Source organism: Dunckerocampus dactyliophorus, chromosome 6 (genome assembly GCF_027744805.1).
Source record: "Dunckerocampus dactyliophorus isolate RoL2022-P2 chromosome 6, RoL_Ddac_1.1, whole genome shotgun sequence".
Taxonomy (NCBI): Eukaryota; Metazoa; Chordata; class Actinopteri; order Syngnathiformes; family Syngnathidae; genus Dunckerocampus; species Dunckerocampus dactyliophorus.
In genome coordinates this window covers 18,984,471-19,008,796 of record NC_072824.1, presented here as the reverse complement: position 1 = coordinate 19,008,796, position 24,326 = coordinate 18,984,471, and the positions used below count along the sequence as shown (strand labels likewise).

General features: G+C 41.5%; 2 protein-coding genes across 5 annotated transcripts; one reads left to right on the top strand and one right to left on the bottom strand.

Annotated features, from left to right (window-relative positions):
- The first annotated feature begins 103 nt into the window (after nt 1–103).
- LOC129182342 (ADP-ribosylation factor-binding protein GGA2-like) lies at nt 104–8,324 on the top strand. Of its 4 annotated transcripts, none has more exons than XM_054778332.1 (16): nt 104–613; nt 1,500–1,584; nt 1,902–1,977; nt 2,615–2,713; nt 3,052–3,175; nt 3,482–3,582; nt 3,659–3,739; nt 3,819–3,956; nt 5,095–5,269; nt 5,386–5,565; nt 6,164–6,210; nt 6,281–6,393; nt 6,479–6,612; nt 6,694–6,863; nt 6,934–7,044; nt 7,839–8,324. In XM_054778332.1, the coding sequence occupies exons 1-16, from the start codon at nt 571–573 to the stop codon at nt 7,944–7,946; spliced, it is 1,785 nt and encodes a 594-aa protein (XP_054634307.1). In that variant the 5' UTR covers nt 104–570; the 3' UTR covers nt 7,947–8,324. The 4 variants fall into 4 exon arrangements, with proteins under 4 accessions (XP_054634307.1, XP_054634306.1, XP_054634308.1 ...); XM_054778331.1 differs by having other exon boundaries at nt 5,095–5,293; XM_054778333.1 differs by having other exon boundaries at nt 554–613; nt 1,909–1,977; nt 5,095–5,293.
- A 585-nt stretch (nt 8,325–8,909) lies between these two features.
- Nucleotides 8,910–23,580, bottom strand: LOC129182339 (cAMP-specific 3',5'-cyclic phosphodiesterase 4C-like). The gene is made up of 17 exons (XM_054778329.1): nt 23,413–23,580; nt 20,900–21,577; nt 20,124–20,258; nt 18,435–18,562; nt 18,166–18,348; nt 17,430–17,469; nt 14,763–14,833; nt 13,820–13,982; nt 13,652–13,745; nt 13,415–13,572; nt 12,709–12,807; nt 12,454–12,618; nt 12,275–12,374; nt 12,020–12,174; nt 11,799–11,921; nt 11,142–11,324; nt 8,910–10,460 (listed from the first exon to the last, which is right to left on the bottom strand). Exons 2-17 carry the CDS (start codon nt 20,939–20,941, stop codon nt 9,555–9,557), a joined length of 2,745 nt encoding a protein of 914 aa, XP_054634304.1. The 5' UTR covers nt 20,942–21,577; nt 23,413–23,580; the 3' UTR covers nt 8,910–9,554.
- Nucleotides 23,581–24,326: the final 746 nt, after the last annotated feature.

Genomic DNA, 24,326 nt, shown 5'->3' with positions numbered 1-24,326 from the left:
ATTCTTTTCTCCAGGGTGAGGCCTGCTGAAGCTAACTTTGGCGCAGGCTTTTTGTGGCCCTAAACAAAATTTTGTTTGTGAAATCCGAACTACCCTTTAAGAAGCATAGAAGGTTTAATACCAGGAGCAGGAGCAGGCCTTGCTTTGGCCAAGCAAAAATGAATGCTGCCATAAAGCTGTGATTATTCTATTGTGTGGAGTACAGCATGCTGTCTAGCCAGTGAGAGCGATTAGTGCAATAAGTGGATTTCTCATTAGTTTATTCCAGGAGTTAATTGTAAAAGTGTACGAATTGTGCTTTACAAATAAACGCGCCTTGACTGGCTTTAATTACACTAAATAGTGTACAAGTATGGTTACTTGTGTAATTAGAAGTGAAACTTTTGTCCAAGCAAGATTACTTGTACAAGTGTCGATAGTTCACAAGTAGCGTAACTACAAGGCGTATGACAAGTGAATGCAGCATGAGTGTCACATGTCACCTCAGGCAAGAGTTTGACAACTTCTCTGACACGCTCACGTCAACAACCTCTAAAAAAGCAACCCCAGACGTGCAGCAGAAGAGAGGCAATGGCGGCCGAAGACAACCAGGCAACTTTGGAGTCATGGCTGAGTGAGTAAGACTGAAAACTTGTGTTTTTGCTTTTAACTTTGTATTTAGTTCTGACGCAATGTCGAACGAATGACTTGGATCTGCTGCGCTATTTTCGCGTTGCTTTCACGGCTTCCATGATTTCTTTGATGAGTTAGTTGCGACTAAAACGTAAATTATTGGGTTTGCTTCAGCTTTTGAAATCAACTTGTGCCTTACTACAAAAAAGTCTAAACCAGACACAGGAACAGGAAGCAGGCTTCGCTGTCTTAACCACTATGGCGTTCGCTATTCTATTAATGTATGACGCTATCGCGTCAACAATTTAAACAGAGCTACCAAATGAGTACCAATTGGGTACATGAAGTATATCGTATTTGTACGTGAAGTCGTTGTAATTGCGATGAAAGCGCGAAACGTATAAGTGTAAGCATACGTACATTTCCCCCTGTATGTGTTTCATTTTATAAATGCAATGCTTTCAACTTTTATTTTAATACTTTGGAAACAGACAAAACAAGTATGTTTATTTCCAAGAATATGCCTGAATCCGAATACGTGTACTGTATGCCATTCAAAGTATGGTATTAGCATAACAACATAGCCAATGCACGTATTTATACAACATATTTTATGTATATTTCATATATATCAGAAATTTATTCTAGTGAACTATTTTCTCAAATTTTAGAATTGCAATGTTTTCCTGTAGAAAAAAACTGTGTGTAAATCTCAGCGCCATTAGCACAACATTCACAGTTGTGTTGTGCTTTATCACCGTATTACTGTACCTTTTCTGTCTTTTGGTTTTACTTTCGCTATTGTTTAACATTATATCAGTTTCTAAGGTAGTTATAACAACCTTGTACCCGTGTTAACACTCTTTCCCCCTCATCCAATGTGTCAGACGGCGCCACAGACCCAACAAACCAGGAGGACAGATGGGACAGCATTCAGGGATTCTATCAGCTGGTTAGCAAGGAGGCTGATGGGTGAGTGCAGAATGAGATCAACTTTACATTCTTAATGTTTACGTGCTTAAAGTCAATTCAATTTTTCAGTGGAAGCACACCTGTGAACGTTGTTGCCTCACATCCATATTGTGATATTGCTCAACGTCCTTCCAAGCATGAGGAGCAGCCTCTTCTATCGTCCACCTTTTGTTTCTGTTCAATTAATATGATGTTTAACTGGGTTCCCCACATATTCTTGCAAGTGCGAGAAAGCCTAATGTTTGGATGTGAAAAACATAGACTGTGCATGAACCCTTTCCATGTCATAAATTATTTTATATCTTAGTCTGTGTCAGTCCACAGGTGGCTCTTAGTCTTCTTGCACATAAAATCCAATCTCCTCAGGAAAAAGAGGCTTTGCAAGCTTTGACTGTAAGTAACTCCTCACTCTCCTTGTGTGATGCACAGATTATAAGAATGTTGCCAAATTGCACAAAAAAATACTTGAGCCTCTTGAAGATGGCAGCACTTCAAGCCATATCGCGTTAATTATACTCACTATCATACTGAACAAATGAAGTGTTCATTTGCAAAAACAGATCGGTTTTAGAATTTCAGATGTAAGGGGGTTCTTCATTGACATACTGTAGACACACGATTGGTCCAAATGGGATTGGCCCCATCTTCTCTGTGACCTGAGAAAAGGGTAAGAGTAGAAAATGTATGGATTAACATATAGCAGCGTGTTAGGGCACATTGAAGTCTTTTGTTTCCACGGGGGTGTGGTTGTGTGTGTGTGACCGGATGGGGGCGGTGTGACTAATATCTGCAACTAACCTTCATCACATGCCGGCCCGAATGAGTGATTTCATTGGATTGCATATAAATGGAATCCATCCAGAGACAATGTTGATGTCACTTGCAGGGTCTTCTGACATTTCATGTGACATCCGACCACACGTCGCTCTGACTTGTCCCTGGTTTTTGCAAAGGGACAGTTACAACATTTGCTTGTTACGCACCGCTTGTGGATGAGCTGTGCGCTGACAACGGTGCACTTTGTTCCCAGGTTCTGGAGGCGTGCATGAATAACTGTGGCAAAAGGTTCCACACCGAAGCTGCCAAGTTCCGGTTCCTTAATGAGCTCATCAAAGTCTTGACACCAAAGGTAAGAATTAATGCCAGTGCTCAGAAATCATACTATAATTACAGTGGAACACAGTCTGTTCATGCATTCTCATCGTCTCCTGTTTTGTTTGTATTATGAAATGAAAGTTTTTATGACAGAAAACAATGGAATAATGGAGGTGAAACTGTCCAACAAGTGTAAAATGAAGTTAAATGAATGTAAAAACAATCAAGTTTGTCTTTGATATCAAATGACGATGTGTACGGTGGTGCTGTAGTCTTAGGGCTGCTCCTTTTTTGGTGTACAAGTATGTGTCACAAAAAAAAGTGACAAAATGAACAAAAGCCTTGTGTGTGTGTTGCACCTTCTCTGTGCAGTACTTTGGTTCGTGGACTCCTCAGAAGGTTAAAGATCGACTGACTGAGATTCTGTACAGCTGGACACTCTGGCTCAAAGAGGAAACCAAGATTCAGGAAGCTTACTCCATGCTGAAGAAACAAGGTGCAACAGGATTTAAAGCATTTAGACAAGCTCAGACACTCACTGCATATGCCGTTAATACTCCAGTTCAATTGACCGAGTCTAATGTATAGTCGCTGGGCGTGTGGTCTACAAAAGCACAGAACTGCCTGTAATTAGCGCCGGGTCACTAGCGAGTGGTCAGCATTCAGCAGCTTTATCTACCTCTGCATGTGCTTTAAAATGTTGTTTGTGCTACTCAGCTGTTGGCTTAAAACTCATCTCTTACACTTGCTGCACTCTTGTTGTACATTTGTTGACGTTCTTCATGCAATCTGCTTATTTAAGGCATCATAAAGAAAGATCCAAAACTACCAGATACACTCATAATGGCTCCTCCACCGCAAAGAAGCACAGACTCGGTTTTTGACCAAGAAGATAAGGCCACGGTGTGTGTGTCTTAAAGAGGAGTATTCCACCATCACTACAGTAGACATTGTACTTATTTGTGTTCTTTTTCTTCAGCTATTAGCCAGATTACTAAAAAGTGGACGCCCTGAAGACCTGGAGACTGCCAACAGTCTCATTAAAAGCACAATGAAAGAGGTGAAGCCTCTTATGAAGGATGTCATACAATACACACACTATTCATTTTTAAATGTTTATGTGTGTGTGCGTGCCTTAGGAGCAAGAGAAAGCTGAAAAAGTGCTCAAGCGGCAATCCACTCTGAAGGCAGTGGACAGCAGTACCAAGCAGCTCCGAGAGATGTTGGACCAGCATGCAGTCACTGGATCGTTGTTACAGCCTAGTGATGATTTAAAGGTAGTCACTATATACACATTATATGATCCAGTGCAAGAGCTAGATCATAAATTCTGCATATACAAATGCTGCGTTTTGATTAACTCTGTCTGCGCTGTGCGTTATTATACTTTTGAAAGCAGATTTGTTTTCAATACAGCTCTCATGATGCATCTCATTAGATTGTGAAGAAGGTGTACTTTAAATCAAGTAGCTGGCAGTACATAATTGACACAATCAGAACACAAAGAACGCCATTTGTATAGAGAAAATGTATATTATCCTGGAAAAAGACTGGGTTTCCTGCCGTAAACCAAACTGGACTTTACCATGTATTTACCATGTAAACAACAAGTGCGGTATACTTCATAGGACAAGGAACCATATTTGCTCATTTAAATCTGAGGTCAAAATGGGTGCCATATGCCTCAATATAAGGGAGTTGATTTCTCTTAGCCAATCAACAAAGAAAGGTAATGAGAATAAAGTTATCATTAAATGTAATGGGAAAATGCTGTCATTAGTACAAATATAATAATAAAAGTCTTTCTATGTACACTATTAATAATAGTAGCAGTAGTCATGCCACAATCATTTTTCTTTCTTTTTCTATAAATTTGAGCATTCTGACCTATAAAGTTCATTGTAGTTCACTGATCTCAAAAACTTTCCATTTAGTCCTGCAATGTCCAGATCAACAGAATACCAATTTCTGCTACACAAAGTGGAAAATTCCATAAATACCCATAATCCATCCATCCATTTTCTATACCGCTTCTTCCTCATTAGGGTCGCGGGGGCATGCTGGAGCCTATCCCAGCTGACTTCGGGCGACAGGCGGGGTACACCCTGGACTGGTCGCCAGCCAATCGCAGGGCACATATAGACAAACAACCATTCACACTCACATTCATACCTATGGGCAATTTAGAGTCGCCAATTAACCTCACCTGCATGTTTTTGGAATGTGGGAGGAAGCCGGAGTACCCGGAGAAAACCCACGCGCACACGGGGAGAACATGCAAACTCCACACAGAAATGCCCAGGGGAGAATTGAATCCAGGTCTTCCCGATTTCCAAGCTGTTACTGTGTTGGCCAACGTGCTAACCACTAGACCACCGTGTGGCCCAATACCCATAATAAATTTTCCTATTTTAGGCCTTGTATGAGAGCTGTGAGCGACTCAGACCGAGGCTCTTTCGCCTGGCAAGCGACACGGTAGACGACGACAGCGCTCTGACACAGATCCTGGCTGCCAATGACGATCTCACACTTGCTGTCAATGCCTACAAAGACCAAGTGGGGAGGCGAGAGTGTGACGGAAAGAGCAAAAGTGAAGAAATAGCGACAGAAAAGAGTGATGCCACGAAATTCCCCCATAGTGAACTGATGATATGTTATGTATTATGCGTTATTGTTGAGCTATCTGACTGACTGCTGTTATTGTAGCTCCTACAAGTCCCAGAGAGATTAAAAGCTACCACCTCATCGACCTCTCGGCTTTCGACTCACCACAGACAGAAAGAAAAGCAGACTCACCTTCTTCCTCTGAATCTTCGTCACCCGTCTTCTTCGCTCATCTGCAAAGAACCTGCAACTCAATGGCTGAGCAGAGGACTTCGGAATCAGGCAATGCTACACTTTTGAGCCATATTCATTTTTAATAATATCTCATCGATGAGACATGAGGTAGATTGGGTCAAGGTAATTTCAGTGCTCCATATATTCTTTGGGAACTTTTAAGTTATTTTTCTATACATAAGAACATATAGTCATATCAGTGCATTATTTGTACGTTGAACTTTGCGGAATTACTCTGTCACAGCAAGAACCCTGCTGATTTTGAGTGATAGCCATTTCAAAGTTTATGCACTAACCGGCATCAAAGGTCATATGAGCACTATTTTGTACTTCTAACATTAACGGGGTTCTATCATAGCAAGAACGCCTCCGATTTTGAATGACACCTAGTCTGAGATGCATGAGGCAAATGAGATCAAAGGTCATACTAGCACATTATTTGTTTTTGTAAACATTACGGGAAGGCTGTTCTGTGTCATAGCAAGAACCCTACTGGTTTTGAATGCTATCCAATTCAAGTTGCATGAAACATCTTGGGTCATAATCCTTTCAATGCATTAATCTGTCTTTGAACTTTAACGTTCTGGGATTAAAAAAAAAATTGTTGTATTTGGTTGTGTAATGTTGTGGTGTTCTTTAATTCCAGAGTTACTTCTTCTTTCTCCAAAATCATATTATGATGACCTGATGCAAGTAAGACTTTTTCATTGATTTCCATTGAAAAGGTTCAATAAAGTAAAAGGTGGATACCAATTTTTTCCAGCTTAATGGAGGGGTTGATGAAAGAAATGCAGAGCAGAGTGTGGAGAGGGGCCCCTTGCTGAGAGCCCGTGGATGTGGGGGGAGCAGTTCTTCATCAAATGCAACAAACATATGGTGATCACAGCAACCAAACCAAGAAACCAAGAAACGTGTCTTTTATGTCGTGTGCGTCACCTGCACTTTTTTTTCCTCCTGTCAGGTCACACAATCAACCATTTACAAGCTTGGGATCATCGTCCAGTCACTGTCAACCTCCAGGACGTCCAGAGGACAGCATTTGTCAGCAGCATGTACTTAAAAATGTCTTAGTTCCCATGGAGAACATCAAGTCTAGTACGTCTACAGCCTGTACTAGTGTGTTGTCGCTCCTTTATACAAGTAGTCATCAGCATGTGGCCTTCATCTTCCCCCTAGGTCAGTTGGAACCTATCACCATATACAACCAAGGTGGTGTTCACGTCTCGCTCCATTTTGCCAGAGACTCACCGCCCGGTCATCCTGGTGTTGCTGTGGTCGTGCTCTCCACTGTGAATACCTCCTCCCTGGAGGTGAAAGATTTTGTGTTTCAAGCTGCTGTGCCAAAGGTAAAAACAGTCACACACAATACTGTGAGGAGGGATGGATCAGTGCCAGCGTCCTGTTTTTGTCCTGCAGACCATGTCAGTGAAACTTCAACCTGCATCAGTGACATACCTGCCATCGTACAACCCCCTCTTGCCCCCACCTGCTATTGCACAGGTGCTCCTGTTGGCTAATCCACAGACGGTGAGTTTTGTTTGGTCGGCTCATCAGCTAACCTAGTAATTTTTTTGTGGTCCTCAGGAAGAGTACTATTAGTGCAGTAGCATTAGACACATTTTTTCCAAGAAAAACATTTTTGTCTTTGATTTTGTCTTACAAATATTTTTTGGAAAAAGTCGTCTGCAGAGTCAGTCAGGGTTTTTATTAGGGGTGTTTGTACAAAAAATATATAATCAAAAATATATTGCATAATATATCTTTTTTTTTAACTGTTTTCCTACAAAGATAATGACAATTAATATACATGATGATATATATATATATATGTATATATATATATATATATATATATATATATATATATATATATATATATATATATATATATATTTTACTGGTTGACTTTGTTTTAGTTAAAAATTTCCCCCTAGCAAATGTCAAGTGAACTTATTTGTTTCAGGTCCAAACTGTCGGCATTATAAAATCCCTGTTAACGCTACAATAAGTGTTTGAAACTGTCATACGGGTATAATGAGACATTATAATAAAGTGCAAATTAAGTAAAACCACTCACCCATGTATGACAGGAAACAGAGGGATACTTTACCCAGTGGTAGTGGCGTAGCTGATATGATGTGGATGAGTGTATTTATGTATCTGATTGGTAAAATGATTTTTGTATGTAATTGGGTTTGATAATTCACTTCCTCATACAATTACAGTTCTATGGTTATGATCACACTTTTCCCGTTACCCTTCTGTGGGACCTTTCACAGATTCACTTTGATCTTTGATCTTTTTTTTTTCTTTGTCCATAGCGTAAAGTGCGCCTGCGCTACAAGCTCACACTGACACACGGACGGCAACAGTTGAGCGAGACCGGAGAGATACAAAAGTTCCCTGACTGGACCTCTATGATTGGCTAATGAAAAAGCACATTTCTATACACACACACACACTTCATAACCTTGCCAGGAAGCAGAGAAGAGATCGTTATCTGTGGATAAAAATATTTTGGCTTTGTCCCTTATTGGGCTTGTGCCATTGTTTTAATACTTTCTGCATGCCATTATATTGCTGGTCACATCTGCCAAGGAAAAACATTCAATTTTATACATTTGCGACATTCCAGATTCACAACATGTCAGAAGGAGGAAGTTCTGTATGAAGACATTTCTAAGGAATTATCTTTGGTTTGTTTATTTCATTGTGTCAATTTCATTTATTTTTTCCCCAGTGATACTGTATATCTGAAGGCGTGTCTGCTGCCATCGATCTGAATAAATCAAAACCATAGGACCCATTTGAAATGGTTTAATCTGTTCATGCGTTGACTAATAACTATTTATAGCACTACATACTAATTGTTTAGTAGTAAGTAAAGAATTTGCTTATTTTTGGCGGTGCAATTTCTCTTGGAAATTAATGAAGTATCTGTTACTAAACATTCTCAGTTTATGTAATCACTCACACAGAATGAGGAAAACACAAACACATAAGACAACTACCGGTAAGCAAAGATTGTAGCTATGTAAACCGGTTTAAAGTAAAAGTGAACAACAAATTATCTTATGTCAACCAGTTCCACACAATTGTATTTTGTTATATATATTTGTTATATATAATGAAAACAAAAAGTCTTACCTTACTGGAATTATACTGTGAATTATACTCCACAACTGTAGGGAAAGTAGCAAAAGCAGCCAATTGTTCATTTAACCTTCAAGTTACCAATCACTTTTTGTGACTCACTGACAGAAAAACATAGGAAATAATCTGGATTGATCATATTTATTATATGACATCCTAAGATTAAAATACACGTTTGTTATGTACATATATGTAACAGTGAGTGATAAAGTGCCAAAACCATCTTTTTTTTCTATTTATTTATTTTTTTTTTTTTTACAAAAACGTGATTTTTGGAAGACCGTCACACCTTGAGCCTGGACCCACAATGCATTGCTTCTCTTGTTGCTGCTCGTGGCTCACTTTGGCACAATTTGCCCTGCCGCCCGACCTGTGGGTACAGGGTGTTGTTCACTTGCCTGCAAATTATTATTTTTTTACACATGATTTTCTTTACAGTACTGCTCCACTTTACAAGTGTAAAAATAAGACAACAGATTTCACATTTTTTTGCTTTTTGTTTTAGGACAAACAGAACAAGTGTTGTGTGGTCTGGATGTCCTGTGTGGCATCTTCCTCATAGAACGACACAGAAGACAATGGGAAGTATAGTTAGTGAGCTCGGGAGAACAGGCACAAACTTATTTGCATGAACGTGTTACATTGTGACCCTGTGAAAAGGTCAATAAAATAGGTTTAACCCTTTTCGTGCCTCTGCTTGCTGAGGTTCTGACCAAGCGTCCACTCCACTGCAGTCTGAGGTGAGTGCAAACCTCACAAACTCTGACCAAACTGCGCATTGTCACATGTTCAGGTGGGTGGAGCATGTGGTTGATAGGCTGACCCTTGCTCTTGCACCATTACATCTGTATCGCCTCATTTGACCCTGTTAGGTTTGGATGTTACTAACTCTCTTCCTCCTCGTTTGCATCTCCATCCTTCTCTTCATCTTCCAGCTCTTCTTTCTCCTCATCCTCCGCTTCCACCTCCTCCACTTCCTCTTTAGTCTCTGCTTCCTCTTCAGTGTTCTCTTCAACCTCATCTCCTTTCACCATCTCTTCTCCCACATTTCCATCTTCTTCCTCCACATTTCCCTCTGCCTCATCATTCTCATTCACTTCTGGCTCTTCCACATTCCCTTCAGCCTCATCCTCCACAGTCTCCTCTGCCTGCTCTTCATCATCCACATTCCCTTTTGTTTCATCCTCATTCCCTTCTTCCTGCTCCTCCAAATTCCCTTGTGACTCATCTTCTTCCTCCACATTCCCAGCTCCTGCAGTCTCATTCATTTCTCCATGCACATTTTCCTCTCCTTCCTTTCTGTCCTCTGGTGCTCCATCTTCAGTTTCCCCTTCATCCTCACCCTCCCCTTCCTGTTCCTTTTCCCCTCCGGCATTATCTTCACTTTCTGCATCTTCTCGTTGCTCTTCTGCAGTTTTTTCATCCCCCTCCTCCTCTCCATCATCACAAACTCCATTTTGCTCGCTGTTGTGGTTCTTCTCATCCTCCCTGTCGGCCTGGCCATCATGGCAGGGGGTTCTCAGGCCGCGGGGGCCCCGCCCACATCCAGCGCTACTCCTGGTGTGCACATGGTTGTGATTGTTGTGCTCCAGGTCTTCCAGTGTGAGCTCAAACTGAAAGCGGTCGTGGTGCAGGTGCCTGTCCGGTGGAGGGGATGGAGACTGAGGCATGGTGTTGAGGTACCACTCCCGGTTCTCCTCCAATGTGTCCAGAAGCTCCTGGGCGTCCGGGTGCACCAGGTCGGCCCATGTCTCCCACAACGGGTGCACAATATAGTCAATGAAACCCACCTAAAAGGAAGGAGAATGACTGTAAATACAGTATATCACAAAAGTGAGTATACCCATCAGTTTTCACCAACCATTTTTATTAAAGTATATCTTCTCAAGGGACATACCTCTAGAAATTAGATTTGGGTAAACTTTAGAGTAATCCGTGTACAAGTTGTATAGCAGTATAGATTAACTGTTCACTAAAAATGACTCAACACACAACCATTATTGTCTAAATAGCTGGCAACACAAGATCTTGTCTTGCCTACAGTCAAGGATAGTGGTGGTAGCGTTAAAGCCCGGGGCTCCATGAATGGCGTCGACACTAGGGAGTTGCGGTTCATTGAGGGAGACATGAATTGCATAGGTGACAATGGTGCTCACAAGAAATCTTGACAGTTTGAACATGTTCACTGGACATGTTCACTGTGTAATCTCTTGTGTTGTCAGCTATTTAGACAATCACGAGTGTGTGTTAACTTATTTTAGTAAAGCTATACTGCTGTACACAGACTACTCTAAAATATATCCACATTTCATTTCTATAGTATTGTCTCTTGAGAAAATATACTATAATAGAATGTTTACTTCAAGAAATGATAGTGTCACAGTGACCCCATCAGTAACAATATCAATATTTGATGGTTGTATTGCAAAAGAGCAAATCAAATCATTATAACAATGGCCATTGTGCTCCACCTGGCTCTTCTCCACAGAGGCAGTGTGTTTGTCACACATGGCGCTGATCTCCATGCCGCGCTCCCTCTCCTTGTCGCCTTGGCGAAAAAACTCCTCCATGATCCTCTCCGTCCACTGCCGGTAGAGCGGTAAGGTCTTGGTAGGATTGCTCAGGTCGGCGCAGTGCACCATGTTCCTTAGGACCTGCAACACGTTTTCAACATGAATTTGAACATGTGGTGTATCAACATTGATGTTTTTCTTTTTAAAATTGCACAGACAATAGTCTGCCTGATTCATTATAACCCTTCTCAAATGAAATACAATGTTAGCTATCTAGCAGGTGCAACAACCACTCAACAGCATTAGTAAGTGCAATGCCTTGTTGCTAGGCAAAATCTAGCCCCCAAACATAAAAACTTGGCATACACTCCTTACACTCTCTATGTTGTTTCCTCGACAACTACACAACAGAGCAAAGAATGGACATGGAGAGTCGGCACTCAAAATATCAGCTGCAATGTTTTTTTTTTTAAACGTTCTCCATAGCTCCATCTAGTGGTCTACAATGCAAAATTGTCACTGCTAAAAACATGTCTGCGTAGATTCTCAGTCTTCCAGGTCATGGTAATCCACAAAGATTTTAGATTCTAAAAGCGTCCCAACCTGGCAACCCACCTGCATCCGCTCATTGTAATGATCCAGCAGCAACACACCAGAGCTGGTCACCTTTTTAGTCTCCACCATGGTTTTCAGATCAGCCAGCAGGGTCATGTGTTTGGACATGTCTGTTGCCAAAACCTGAAAACAGGAAGAACACAGACTTTGTTTCTTTCCGGTTATAAATCCCTGATCACTGCTTGTTTCTCATGTCTGTCACTTCAGAATGATGCACTAACAATATCGATGACGAGTTTGCGAAGGCTCTGCCGCTGCCGCTTGGTGAGGTTCTGGAAGATGTCACAGTTGTCCTGATGGAGGAGCTTGAAGCCCACAGCCAGGTGGTGGTTCTCTAGGACAGACTCATCATTGTACATAAGGGCCAGCTCGGAGTCTGGACACAGAGAGGCACGTAAAAGTGATGGAGGTGCTGCAGACAATGACACTACTACATGACTTTACTACATTTACATTTGGTTGAATTGTGCACTCACTGGTGTTGATGAGAAACTGATTGGAAACTCCAGGATGGTCGACATCGTGGATGGCTGCAGCGAAAAGGGCGGCTAAGATCTCGAGATCGGTGAAGACAGCCTGGGGACAAAGAGGACGTAAGGAGCAGACCGTTAAAACCAGCTACATTACTTTGGCATAGTGTGTGTATGTGACATACATCGAGAGCGGGGGTGGAGAGCAGCACATGTGTAGACTGCGTGACATCTGCAGCATGGAGGCTGTTGTGGTACGCCACGTTGCCATGGTAATGGTCTTCCAGGGTCATCACGTAAGTGACAAAGGTGTCGACGGGGATGCGGAAGGTCTTCAGAAGCTCTCGCTCCTGAGGAAGTAAGTCAAAATGGAGAGTAGTGGAGATCCACACAAAGTCCAAATAAAAAGAACACACTCATACATAAAAATCATTCAGTACCTGGAAGATGGCGTACATGATGCAGCTAAGAGGTCTGTTGTTGGACAGTTCGGCAACTTGGAATATGTTGAAGCTCCACTTGTCCAAATCTTCCAACTCCTGCTTCAGAACATACACGCCCACATATATAAATACACACAAAATATAAAGTTGTATTCAACAAAATACTCAATGAAGTAACTATTCAGAAAGTGAGATGTCCTTGTCAAAATAAACCATCTTTCATTTGCGCTTTCATCACAAATGCTAACATATTGAAGAGCTGCTTTGCTCTAATTTGACGTATTTCCAGCAAAATCATCATCAATCATCAAACAATAAATAACAATATTAATAATAATACATCATTAGAAAAAATAATAAAATGTTATAATAATTTCTTGTGAAAAGATTGTTTGTTTGCAAATTATCCACGAGGTAAATAATATACACATCTTTTCTTTCATGCACTGCTGTATTGGAATGCATGATGGTATACATTGTGGTTGTCTACCAAAAAGCATTCACTTCTCCTTTGTAAAGGCAGGATTTTTGATACACCGTTTGTACTGTGCAGGTGTACTTGATATTGTAAGCACTGAGTGTGTAACTGTGTTTTACATCAAGTAGCTCCCTTAGATTAAGGTTTTAAGAGCAGTTAAGTGACACTTTTCTCCCCACTCAAGTAGACAGTGACTGAATGTTCTGAACAAACGGGCGGTGAGACCTTGGCGAGCTCATCCTCGTGGTCTGTGTTAACTCCGAAGCGAGGCATGGAGGTGCTGGACAGGCTGGAGCTGTGGGACAGCTTCCTCACGCCACTGATATGACTCATTGGTTTGTCTTTCAGTGTCGGAGAGGGGATCTCCACTTCGTTCTGCTTGTCTACAGATTGACACAAACACAATCTATATTGTATTGTATATTGTATTGTCCAATGTGGCAGGATTGTGGCTGCACTCACCCAGGAAGGTGCTGGAGATGTACTCTGATACCTGGTTGCCTGAACGACTCATCTCAGACAGGTGGGACAGCTCTCTGTTCAATATCCTCTTGAACTGTAGGACATAGTGAAAGTGCTCAAAAATGTCCTTTCTTATATCAGGGAGGTTAACCGTGGCCTGGCTCCTACCTTGTTGGATGCCATCTCGCTGACGGAGCGGTGCGTCTGGATCGTTTCAAGCTGGTCCAAACACCAGTCCAGTTCTTCCAGCGTGTCCAAGGCGAGCTGCTGGTACTGCTGGTCCGACAGCGTGGCCCTGGGACTGACACACATGCCACTCATTGGTGACCTCCTGAGTTAACAGAAAAAAGGCTAGTGAACAGTTGAATTGAGTTTGTTGTTCTTCTTGACAAATAGTCTTCATGATGAGCAACAATTGAAGTATTAGAAACATATTGAAGGATAAGAAATTAAATAATATGTAATAATTTGGAGTGTCAGAAATAAAATAAAATAGAATGAAGTAAAATAATAAAATATAATGGGCATGACGTAAAAAGTTAAGCAACAGGCAATTAAATAAAATGTAATATGATTTGTAATAATTGTGACCACATACAAAAAATTAATTGAATAAAATAAAACACAATTCAAGGCATGACATAAATAGTCAAATTGACAGTTTTTGGAGTGTCAGAGATTTTTCAAATAAATGCTCATAAAATAAATGAAGTTAACATAAATAAACAATCTAGGTGAGAGTATAATATATTAGGGCTACAGACACAAATACCATAAAATGATTTAATAATAATAGTTTTAAAATTTGGAGCGTAAGAAATAAAATAAAATATGTGACATGACATAAATAATGTAAGTGACTGTTTTTGGACTGTGAGAAATAATATGATATAAAATAAAATGAAGGAATAGAATAAATGAAATAAAAATAATGAGACTATAAATAAACAATAAAGGTGGCAGTATAATATATTCGAGCAATAGACAAATACAATCAAACAATAAAATCAAATAGTAATTTGGAGTGCAAGAAATACAATAAAATGACGCAGCATAAATAAAAAAAAAAACAATACAAAACAAAATAATGGGCATTACATAATATACTGACTTGACTGTGGGAGTGGAGACATTGGCGAGGATGGTGAAGTTGCTCCGCACTGATCTCAGACTGGCCAGAACCTAAATCATCATCATACAGGATTAGTTTAAAGTCATGTTTTTGCATTTTTACACACACAACTACATTTCCACCAAGCAGTTTAGTTATCCAAAGTTGTGAGAGGTACAAAAATAGCTCATTTGTACTAGGGATGAAACGATTCCCCAAGTAATTTCAGTACTTCTATTACAAAAAATGATCGAGGAATTTTCACTACCTCGAAGAATCGTCACATGTGCTTACGTCACCAACGTGCTCAGGTGACCCATGCCACAGAGGAAGAAGTGGATGTTTGGTTGAAAGAACGAGAAGATGATGATGGAAGAGAAGGTAAACAAAATTTTAAAAGACAGAAAACGTGGAACGTGTGGGAGCATTTCAAACTGAACAGCAAGTTGAACACTGTGACGTGTATCCATTGTAATGCGGCACTTATATACCACAACAGCACATCTTCTATGTTGCTGCAGCTTTGAAGACACCCAGAATGGAGCGGAAGACCTGAGACCAGGTAAAATTAACGTAGCGCAAATCAATGAGATTAACGTTAATGTACCTTACTAATGTAACGTTAGCCGTGTGCAGGGCTAGCTTCATACAGGGTTTATTTAATCTGCAAAAAGAAAGCGCCGTTAGTTAAGATGGAAAATAAAAATGTTTTAGCTCACTAATCAGTAGCTGGTCATTTCTAGAAGACAATACTGTGTAATGGAACAAGGAGGTGTGTGTCTCACTCTCTTGGAACGTAGATCGACCGGTAAATTGAGAGCTTTGCCTTTTGGCTCAGCGCTCTCTTCACCACAACGGACCGATGTAGAGTCCGCATCACTGCAGACACCGCACCAATTCGCCTGTCGATCTCACGTTCCATCCTTCCCTCACTTGTGAAAAAAACTCGAATGTCTTCTCCAAGTCCACAAACCACATGGAGACTGGTCAAGCAAACTCCCATGCACCCTCAAGGACCCTGCTGAGAGTGTAGAGCTGGTCCACAGTTCCACGACCAGGACGAAAACCACACTGCTCCTCCTGAATCCGAGATTTAACTATCCGGCGGATCCTCCTCTCCAGAAACCCTGAATAGACCTTACCAGGGAGGCTGAGTAGTGTGCCTACAGCATCCAGGGCCTTAAGGAACTCCGGGCGGATCTCATCCGCCACCGGGGCCCCACGAACGAGGAGCTTTTTGACAACCTCAGCAACCTCAGCCCCAGGGATAGGAGAGCCCACTGTGGAGTTCCCAGGCTCTGCTTCCTCATAGGAAGACGTGTCGGTGGAATTGAGGAGGTCTTCGAAGTATTCTTTCCACCGATCCACAACATCCCGAGTCGAGGTCAGCAGCACACCATCCCCACCATACACGGTGTTGACTGTGCACTGCTTCCCCCTCCTGAGATGCTGGATGGTGGTCCAGAATCTCTTCGAAGCCGTCCGGAAGTCGTTCCCCATGGCTTCTCCGAACTCCTCCCATGTCCGAGTTTTTGCCTCAGTGACTTCCAGAGCCGCAGACCGCTTGGCCTGTCAATACCTGTCAGCTGCTTCCGGAGTCCCATGGGTCAAAAAGGCCCGATAGGACTTCTTCAGCTTGACGGCATCCCTCACCACTGGTGTCTACCAACAGGTTCTGGGATTACCGCCACTTTACAGACCACCTTAGAGCCACAGCTCCGATCAGCTGTCTCGACAATGGAGGCACGGAACATTGCCCATTCAGACTCAAAGTCTGCCACCTCCCACGGAACATGGTTGAAGCTCTCCCGGCGGTGGGAGTTGAAAGTCCTTCTGACAGGGGACTCTGACGGCAGTCGTTCCCAGCAGACCCTCACAGTACATTTGGGCCTGCCAGGTCTGACCGGCATCCTCCCCCACCATCGGAGCAAACTTACCACCAGGTGGTGATTGGTTGACAGCTTTGCCCCTCTCTTCATCCGAGTGTCCAAAACATATGGCCGTAAGTCCGATGATACGACCGCAAAGTCAATCATCGAAGTGCAGCCTAGGGTGTCCTGGTGCCAAGTGCACATGTAGGCACACTTGTACTTGAACATAGTGTTTGTTATCGACAATCTGTGATGAGCACAGAAGTCGCTTGGGTTCAAATCAGGGCGGACGTTCCTCCCAATCACGCCTCTCCAGGTCTCAATGTCGCTGCCAACGTGAGTGTTGAAGTCCCTCAGCAGGGAACAAGGGGAACAAGGAGCATAAAAACTCCCGACAACTTAGCTCCTACGATCATCGGGACATGCAAACTCCTCCACCACGATAAAGTGGTAGCTAAGGGAGGAGCTATGCACAGTGTGAATTTAAGAAATAAAATGTTGATTATCTAAAAAATTAAGTGAAATGTATTTTCTCCTGTGTGTTTATAATTTTCAGTAGAATATTGGATTACTAAAATATTTCACAGCCGCAGCCAAAACACTTTAGCATTATTCGACAGTGGTACCTAAAGGATGGAGCTAGACATTTGACTGGGTCAAAACAAAGAACACAAATTTATTGGCTATTCCCTCATTCTGTGTGACACTGCTATAATTTTATTTTATGTTATGCCTACCTACACACTGCTTGGTGGAAACGTGTCTTATGTGAAAAGAACAGTGGCGCCATCCTGACCTGAGCAAAAGGAGTAACGATGAAGTCCTCTGCTGTGTGCCTTAAAAGAAGAGAAAAGACAGGTCACACTTTACAATACAAGGTGCACAAAAATGCAGTAGTTACTGAGGAACTAATGACTAAGGTACATCAATTTAGACTAGTTACTGAGGAACTAATAAAGAACTAATGAGTAGAGTAGTTACTGAGGAACTAAGGCACATAAATTTTGAGTAGTTACTGAGGAACTAATTAAGAACTAATGAGGAACTAATTAGTAGTAGTTAGGGTTAGGTAGGTTTGTTCCTCATTAGCTACTGTAATTTTGTGTACCTTTTTAAAGTATTGCCAAAGACATGGTAACCTTTGGCAACCTTTGGCCACATTGTACACCAAGGGTCACCAACACAGTGCCCGCGGGCACCAGATAGCCCCCCACGACCACATGAGGCGCCCGCAGGCCTGCTTTTCATTCAGGTTTTCAGTTAACAATGTGAGAACACTAGAAAGAAAAGTATTCTGAAACATAAAATGTGAGTTGTGGATACCAGCATTTTGTGAATGTTTTGGGAAAACAAGCATATTTGATCTGTTTGGGTTGAAATAAGATGTGAAAATCATTTCTACAAAAATGAGTAGCTCTTGGCCATTTTCATTTTCTAAAAGTAGCTTGCACAAGAAAAAACGTTGGTGACCCCTGTTATATACAGTGTGTGTGTGTGCGTGCATGTATGTGTGGTCTCCTTCACCCCCTCACCCTTCGCTAGCCAGAGAAGAGTTCCGCGAGACCGTCTTGGGCGACATATCATAGTCTGAGTCTGACCGATAGAGGAAGGACTCCCTCCTCTGGCTTTGAGGGAAGGACGTGTGCAGGGTGAGGCCTGGACTCTGCAAGCCCAGTGGCGTGTGAGCGGGGGAAATGCCATTTTCTCCTTCATAGCTGCAATGTGCCAAGATGTCATAGAGGAAGGCTGGTCAAGGAAAGTGTACACAAAACTTCTGGGTGCCACGAAGCGAATGGCAGACCTGTCGGCGTCGGCTTGTGTGATGGAGATGCGCGGCGGGATGCGGAGGGGGAGCGTTGTGGGACGCGACACATTGCCAAGGACCTCTGGTGAGCGAGTGCGGTCACGAGGGCGGAGCCAGCAGGGAACCTGTAGATGGCGATGGACATCAGTCACTTTGCAGGGCTTAGTGCAACCATAAATGTAGCTTTGTAATTATGTTTAATTACCTTCAATGCTCTAATTAATGCCTCTATTCAATTAACCGCTGAGTCTCCAATAGTGCCGGGTGTGTGGGCTACAAAAGCAAATAACTGCCGGGGTCTCTAATTACTGCTAGGTCAAAAAACATGGGAACAGCTGTGACTGTCAGCAACCCACGATGTAGTTTTTATTAACTCCACAGGATGGCAGTAGCTGCATTTGAAGTATCATGAGTGGTCAGCTTTGGCAGCTTTATCTACTGTACCTCCGCATGCGCTTTAAAATGTCGTTTGCGGTACTGTGAAAATTGCTGTTGTTTTCAATTAACTCTAAACCAGTATCAATGCTTGCCGAGCAGTTTGCTCATTACTGCTATTACAACATTGGTTCTGTTGCTGCTGTGTTGTAAAATATACATCTCTGATCCATCTGTAATTTTGACTGGTGGAGAGTATGCCAAGACGTATGAACGCGCAGATTAAAAATCAGGGTTATTTCACCAAATATCGATTTCTGAACTCTTAAAGTATTGGGTTGTTTAAAAATGAAAATGCAAAGAAAAAAGTTCATAATCTTTTTTTCTTTTGTTTTGACCATTTTTAACTTTCTGCAAATAAATGCTCTCAGGGACAATATTGTTATGTGTAATTTGACCGTAATGTCAGTAGTGTATAGGTAAAACAAATGTTCACTGTTTCTCGAAATCAGAAAAAACGGAACATTTTGCTAAATCATTATTAATGTATAAAAAAAATTAAGTTGTTATATGTACGGTAATGAGTTTTCATATTTTGGACATTATATGCTCTCTCGACTTATTACCTGCTTCCAATTAACGGCCCATTATCTTTGCAGTTTCAGGTAAATAAATTAATTAATAGTTCCTGATTTATGAAGTTTAATGAACAGACAGGCAGTACCATTATGATCATGACGGGGTTGACAGTTCCCTTGATGCCATTTTGCTGGCGTCCTCCATTGAAAGTTAAAGAGGTCCAATTCAGAATCATTTCTCAGTGCCATATTTAAGTGAAATGTAAATAAAGTGCTTTGAACAGTACATCCGAAAGTACCTGAAATTAACAACATGATAAGGAAGCCTCATGAAAAATGAGTCTTTAGAATGTTGGACCAAAAATCTTTGCTTTATATACAATTATGTTTTACAAAATTCTTTATGTGCATGATTTAAATGGATAATACAGTTCTATGGCCTTAGACAATATGCTGCCAATTAAAGCTACCAAATACACTTCTTTGCCTGCCATTGAAAAGGCTTTGCTATTTTAAGGCAACTGAATGATGACATAACCTTCCGAGTATTGTGTCCCAAACCCTTGTGCGCATTTAAATATCGGCAAGCATTCATACAGTTCCAGTGTTTAGCCACAATATAAATACATATGAATTGTATTAAATGAGCTTAAGCGTGCTTTATAGCATGTACATCATAAACAAGCCACATGCTTTTCTAGGCTCGTGTGCCTGTCCTATGTTGGCTCATTACCTGGAGACTGGATGACAGTCTCCTGCTCCTCCCCCTGCGTAGCTCCGCCCCCAGCGTGGCCCCAGACGTGTAGGATCGGCTGTAGCGTGGCGACTCTGCCTTCTCCCCGGCAACCGTTATGTCTGTGTCATCGCCCTGCGAGACCGTATGGGAGAAAGAGAGGAGCTTCATCATTGTGATGCCTGTGTTTCCTATTTGTGCATCCCATGGAACAAAAGCATAAATATAAAACGCATGTGTGTTTGTGTGCGTATGGGCATATGTGTGTATGTGTGTGTGTGTGTGTCTGGGATAAGGCCTCTACAGACAGTTCTTGGATCTGCACTGCAGTACCGTAGCGACAAAACACTGGGGGAACAGTACCAGTTGCTAGGCAACAGTGCCTTGTTGCTGCCATGCTGCTCTTCAAGTTCTCGTCCAGACCAGATGTGGAAAGATGCTCACACACACATATGTACAGTATGTGCATTTATACTGTGTGTGTGTATATTCATATACATATATACTGTATACACACACACACATTTACACATATACACTCACACAGAAGGGCACTTGGTATGATCAATAAAAGGCTGTTTGAATAATGCATGGTATCATCATGTCCTTCATCCAGGATGAAAGCATTGCAAAGGAAACGTCCTCCTCTAAGTGGATTCATGTGCACAGACCTTGAGGACATGAACAAAGGAAGGCGGGAATGTGTGAAAGTCACACGGTATGTGTGTGTGTGTCATGGCGTCACTTCAACACAACCCGAACACAACACTCCTCACCTCTTCTCCTGTCACTGACAGCACGCTACGGCTCTTCTTCATCCTGATTGGCTCGTTCTGGGCCCCAGGGCGGAGCGTTCCGGAACCCAGGCAGCAGAGCAGGTGGAGAGCCAGGACCGGTGAGGTCAAAAGTCACTGCAAGATCAAACCTGGGAAGGAGGGATCGAGATGCGGGGGCAGGATGGGGTCAAACCGGGTCACTCCCGGCGTCCATTGAGGCTGATTCAACCGACACCTCAGTGTTCAAAGTGGACGCCACCCACGATGCATTTAGGTGCCCCTCAGAGGCTCGGGGGCCGTCTTTTTTTGGTGTTGTTTTGATTGCTTATTTTCCACGCGAGCCACAGATGAGAGAGACAAATAACTCACTCCATTTCGGAACAAACAAACAGTTCCCGGGGAGAAGATCCAAGCGCATGTGTTCCTGCTTGGGCCAGGTGAGCCAACAGCACATCTCTGTCAGGGTCCATGACTCCAGTGCTGGCACTCTCTCGGTAAAAACATATTCCCAAGTCCTCTAATCCAACACGGAATCTTCTTTGCATATTTCCAACCTTGTATATGTGTTCCTATACCAATGTAGAAATCCAGAAGCATCATCTGTGCTCATCCTTTCAGGATGTTGAGCATCACTGGGAAATCATCCTGAAAGTCCTTCAGTGTCTCTTCTTGTCGCTCCTGTGAGGAAGCAGAAAACAAGGTGAAACACTTTCTGGTTTCAAGCTGTTTCAAGCACTCTACAACAGCGATCAACTAATATAAGATATGATATTGTTTTACTTATTATTATTAATGATTACTTTATTGCTGTTTTATAGCATAGGGAGGAGAAATGTACAGAAAACACTGGTGTCAGAGTATAAGGGCCACACTGAAAATGGGATAAAGTCACAACATTATGAGCAAAATGTTGTGATATCATGAAATACAGACACAATTTTACAAGAATAAAGCCATAATATTATGTTACACTTATACAGTTACAGTTCTACGGGAATAAAATTGTTTATGAGAAAATGTTTTATCCAATAAAGTCAAACTATGAGGACACTTATGAGAATAAAGTAGTAACATTATGATAACAAAGCTATAATAGTCCAACAATAAGGTCAAAATATGATGAGAATAAAGTCATAACATTACAAAACTACATGAGGAAAATGATGACAATAAAGCTATACGGTTAGAACGATGCATAACATTACGAGAATTAAGCCATAATGTATTGATAATAAAGTTAAATCTTTCAAGTGTAAAGTCAGAATGTTATGAATTTGCTACAGTAACATTGTCTTAAAATGATTACCTTTTTTGTCCCAAAATATGTTTTTATTCGCTTACATTGTAAGAATGTTCTCATAACATTACGACCGTTATTATGAGAATAATGTCATAATGTTACAAGAATAAAGTCTGATGTTTAAATGAAGTATTATGACTTTAATCTGGAAACATTCCCACTTTCTTAAAAAAAAATGTTATTGCTTAACGTTCCTGTTTTTCTGTTTTGTTTTGGTTTTTCTACTACAGTCACTTTTCATAAAATGACAACATCATTGTCATAATATTCTGACTTTCTTCCTGGAAAAATTCGACTTCATTTTCATGATATGGCTTTTTTGCGAGAAAAACTCCAAAAAAACAAAACAAAATTCTCCTAATGGCTCACCTTTATTGTTGTAATATCACAAACTTTGTCCTCATCATATTGCATCCTTATTTTCAATACATACTTTGGGGCTTCTAGTACACCCTCACATTTACTGTGTTCTGGAAGAAATCGTTAAAAATGTTGAAAACTTTAAAGCAATTGAAGTGCTTTTTTAACTTTCAACAACACCAGTTGAAATTAGTCTGTACACAATAAACCATGTTGCTGTTAATTTCCCCTTTGAGAGCCCTTCACTGTGCTTCACACCACGCATGAGACTGACACACACCACAAATGAACCTGAATCGGCCATTTGTGAGTGAAAAAATGGCAAGAGATGACTAAAACGCCACTAGCACAAACATAAACATAAACATTGTTGTCATTGCGGTGGCCTTGCTGGAGTTTGAGCTAATTCTCAGCACATACTGCAACACCAAAATCTCCCTCATGTTATATAATTACTTGGAGCCGTCCGAGATGACCCAATTCCATTTTTACACTGGGAGGGACTCGGCATATTGTTGTGTTTTCTGATCAGCTGGCAGTCACACACACACATACATACATACAGGGTCAAACAGTCTGCATATACACACACACACACACACACACATAATGGGTGAGGGTAAAAAATGAACACATGCATGGTGACACAGTGACATACATGAGCAGACAATGTGGAGGTAGCAAGCAGAAAGCACCTCAGTGTGAAGATGCAGTGGAATGAAAAAAAGAAAAAAAAACATGAGTGATGCTCGAGTGCGTAAGAGGGACGTCTCAAACACACACACACACACACACACGAATAGACGACACGCGTCAGGCTGCCGCATTTTTTGTCAAACAACAACACGCTCACCTTGATGGCATCCAGATAAAGGCGGCGGACCGGGCCTCCTCTTCCTCTTCCTCCCCCTCCTCCTCCTCCTCCTGCTGCTTGCTGGCCGTGGTCGCTCCCTGCAGACGGGCCGTGCATGTGTCACAAACACTCTGCGTCTTCATGAAGACCAGCTTCCCGCCCTCTCCATCTCTCTCCTCACTCTCTCCTCCTCCTCCTCCCCCCACCCCCACCCTCCTCAGTGGTCCTAACCAACCAACCAACCAAGAAGCCTACCCTCCTCCTGCACTCTGTCAAACGATAATCTCTACCCTTTTTTTTGTTAATCGGCAGTGCCCTTTTCTTTCACGTTACTCTCTCCTGAGATAGGACCATTCAAGGACATAGGAATTCAAGGAAAATGGGAATTAGCTTTTTCTTTTTTTGTGGACCATCTGGTGCAAATGTGTACATAAATATAATTTGTGCATATTGCCTTTAGTGCTATATATATGATATAATAATATCCAATCATTTATTTAAAAAAAATAATGTATACAGTTAAGATTTTTATATATTTGTCTGTTATACTGTGTTTTATAGTAAAGAAAAAACATTATCTATAAATACAGTAATCAAATTTAAGTATTTTATATAGCTATTGTATGTGTGTATGTTAATTATAATGAACTGCCACTGTCTGCCGTTGGACAAACATTTTTTATCATTTTAAACTGATAAAAAAAAATAGGAAAAAATACAAACATCCATCCAAAAGCGTACACGGTAACCTAAATATTATAAACAGCTATGAGTCAGTGCAGTTTACATCTGTGCATAATGCAACCATAGAAACAAAACGTGTTAAATTAGAAATGATTCCACCTTTACAAAGAAAATGATGCTCAATTCTGATTGTAAGACCCTGTCTGTGAGCTATTCATTTAACAGCACGT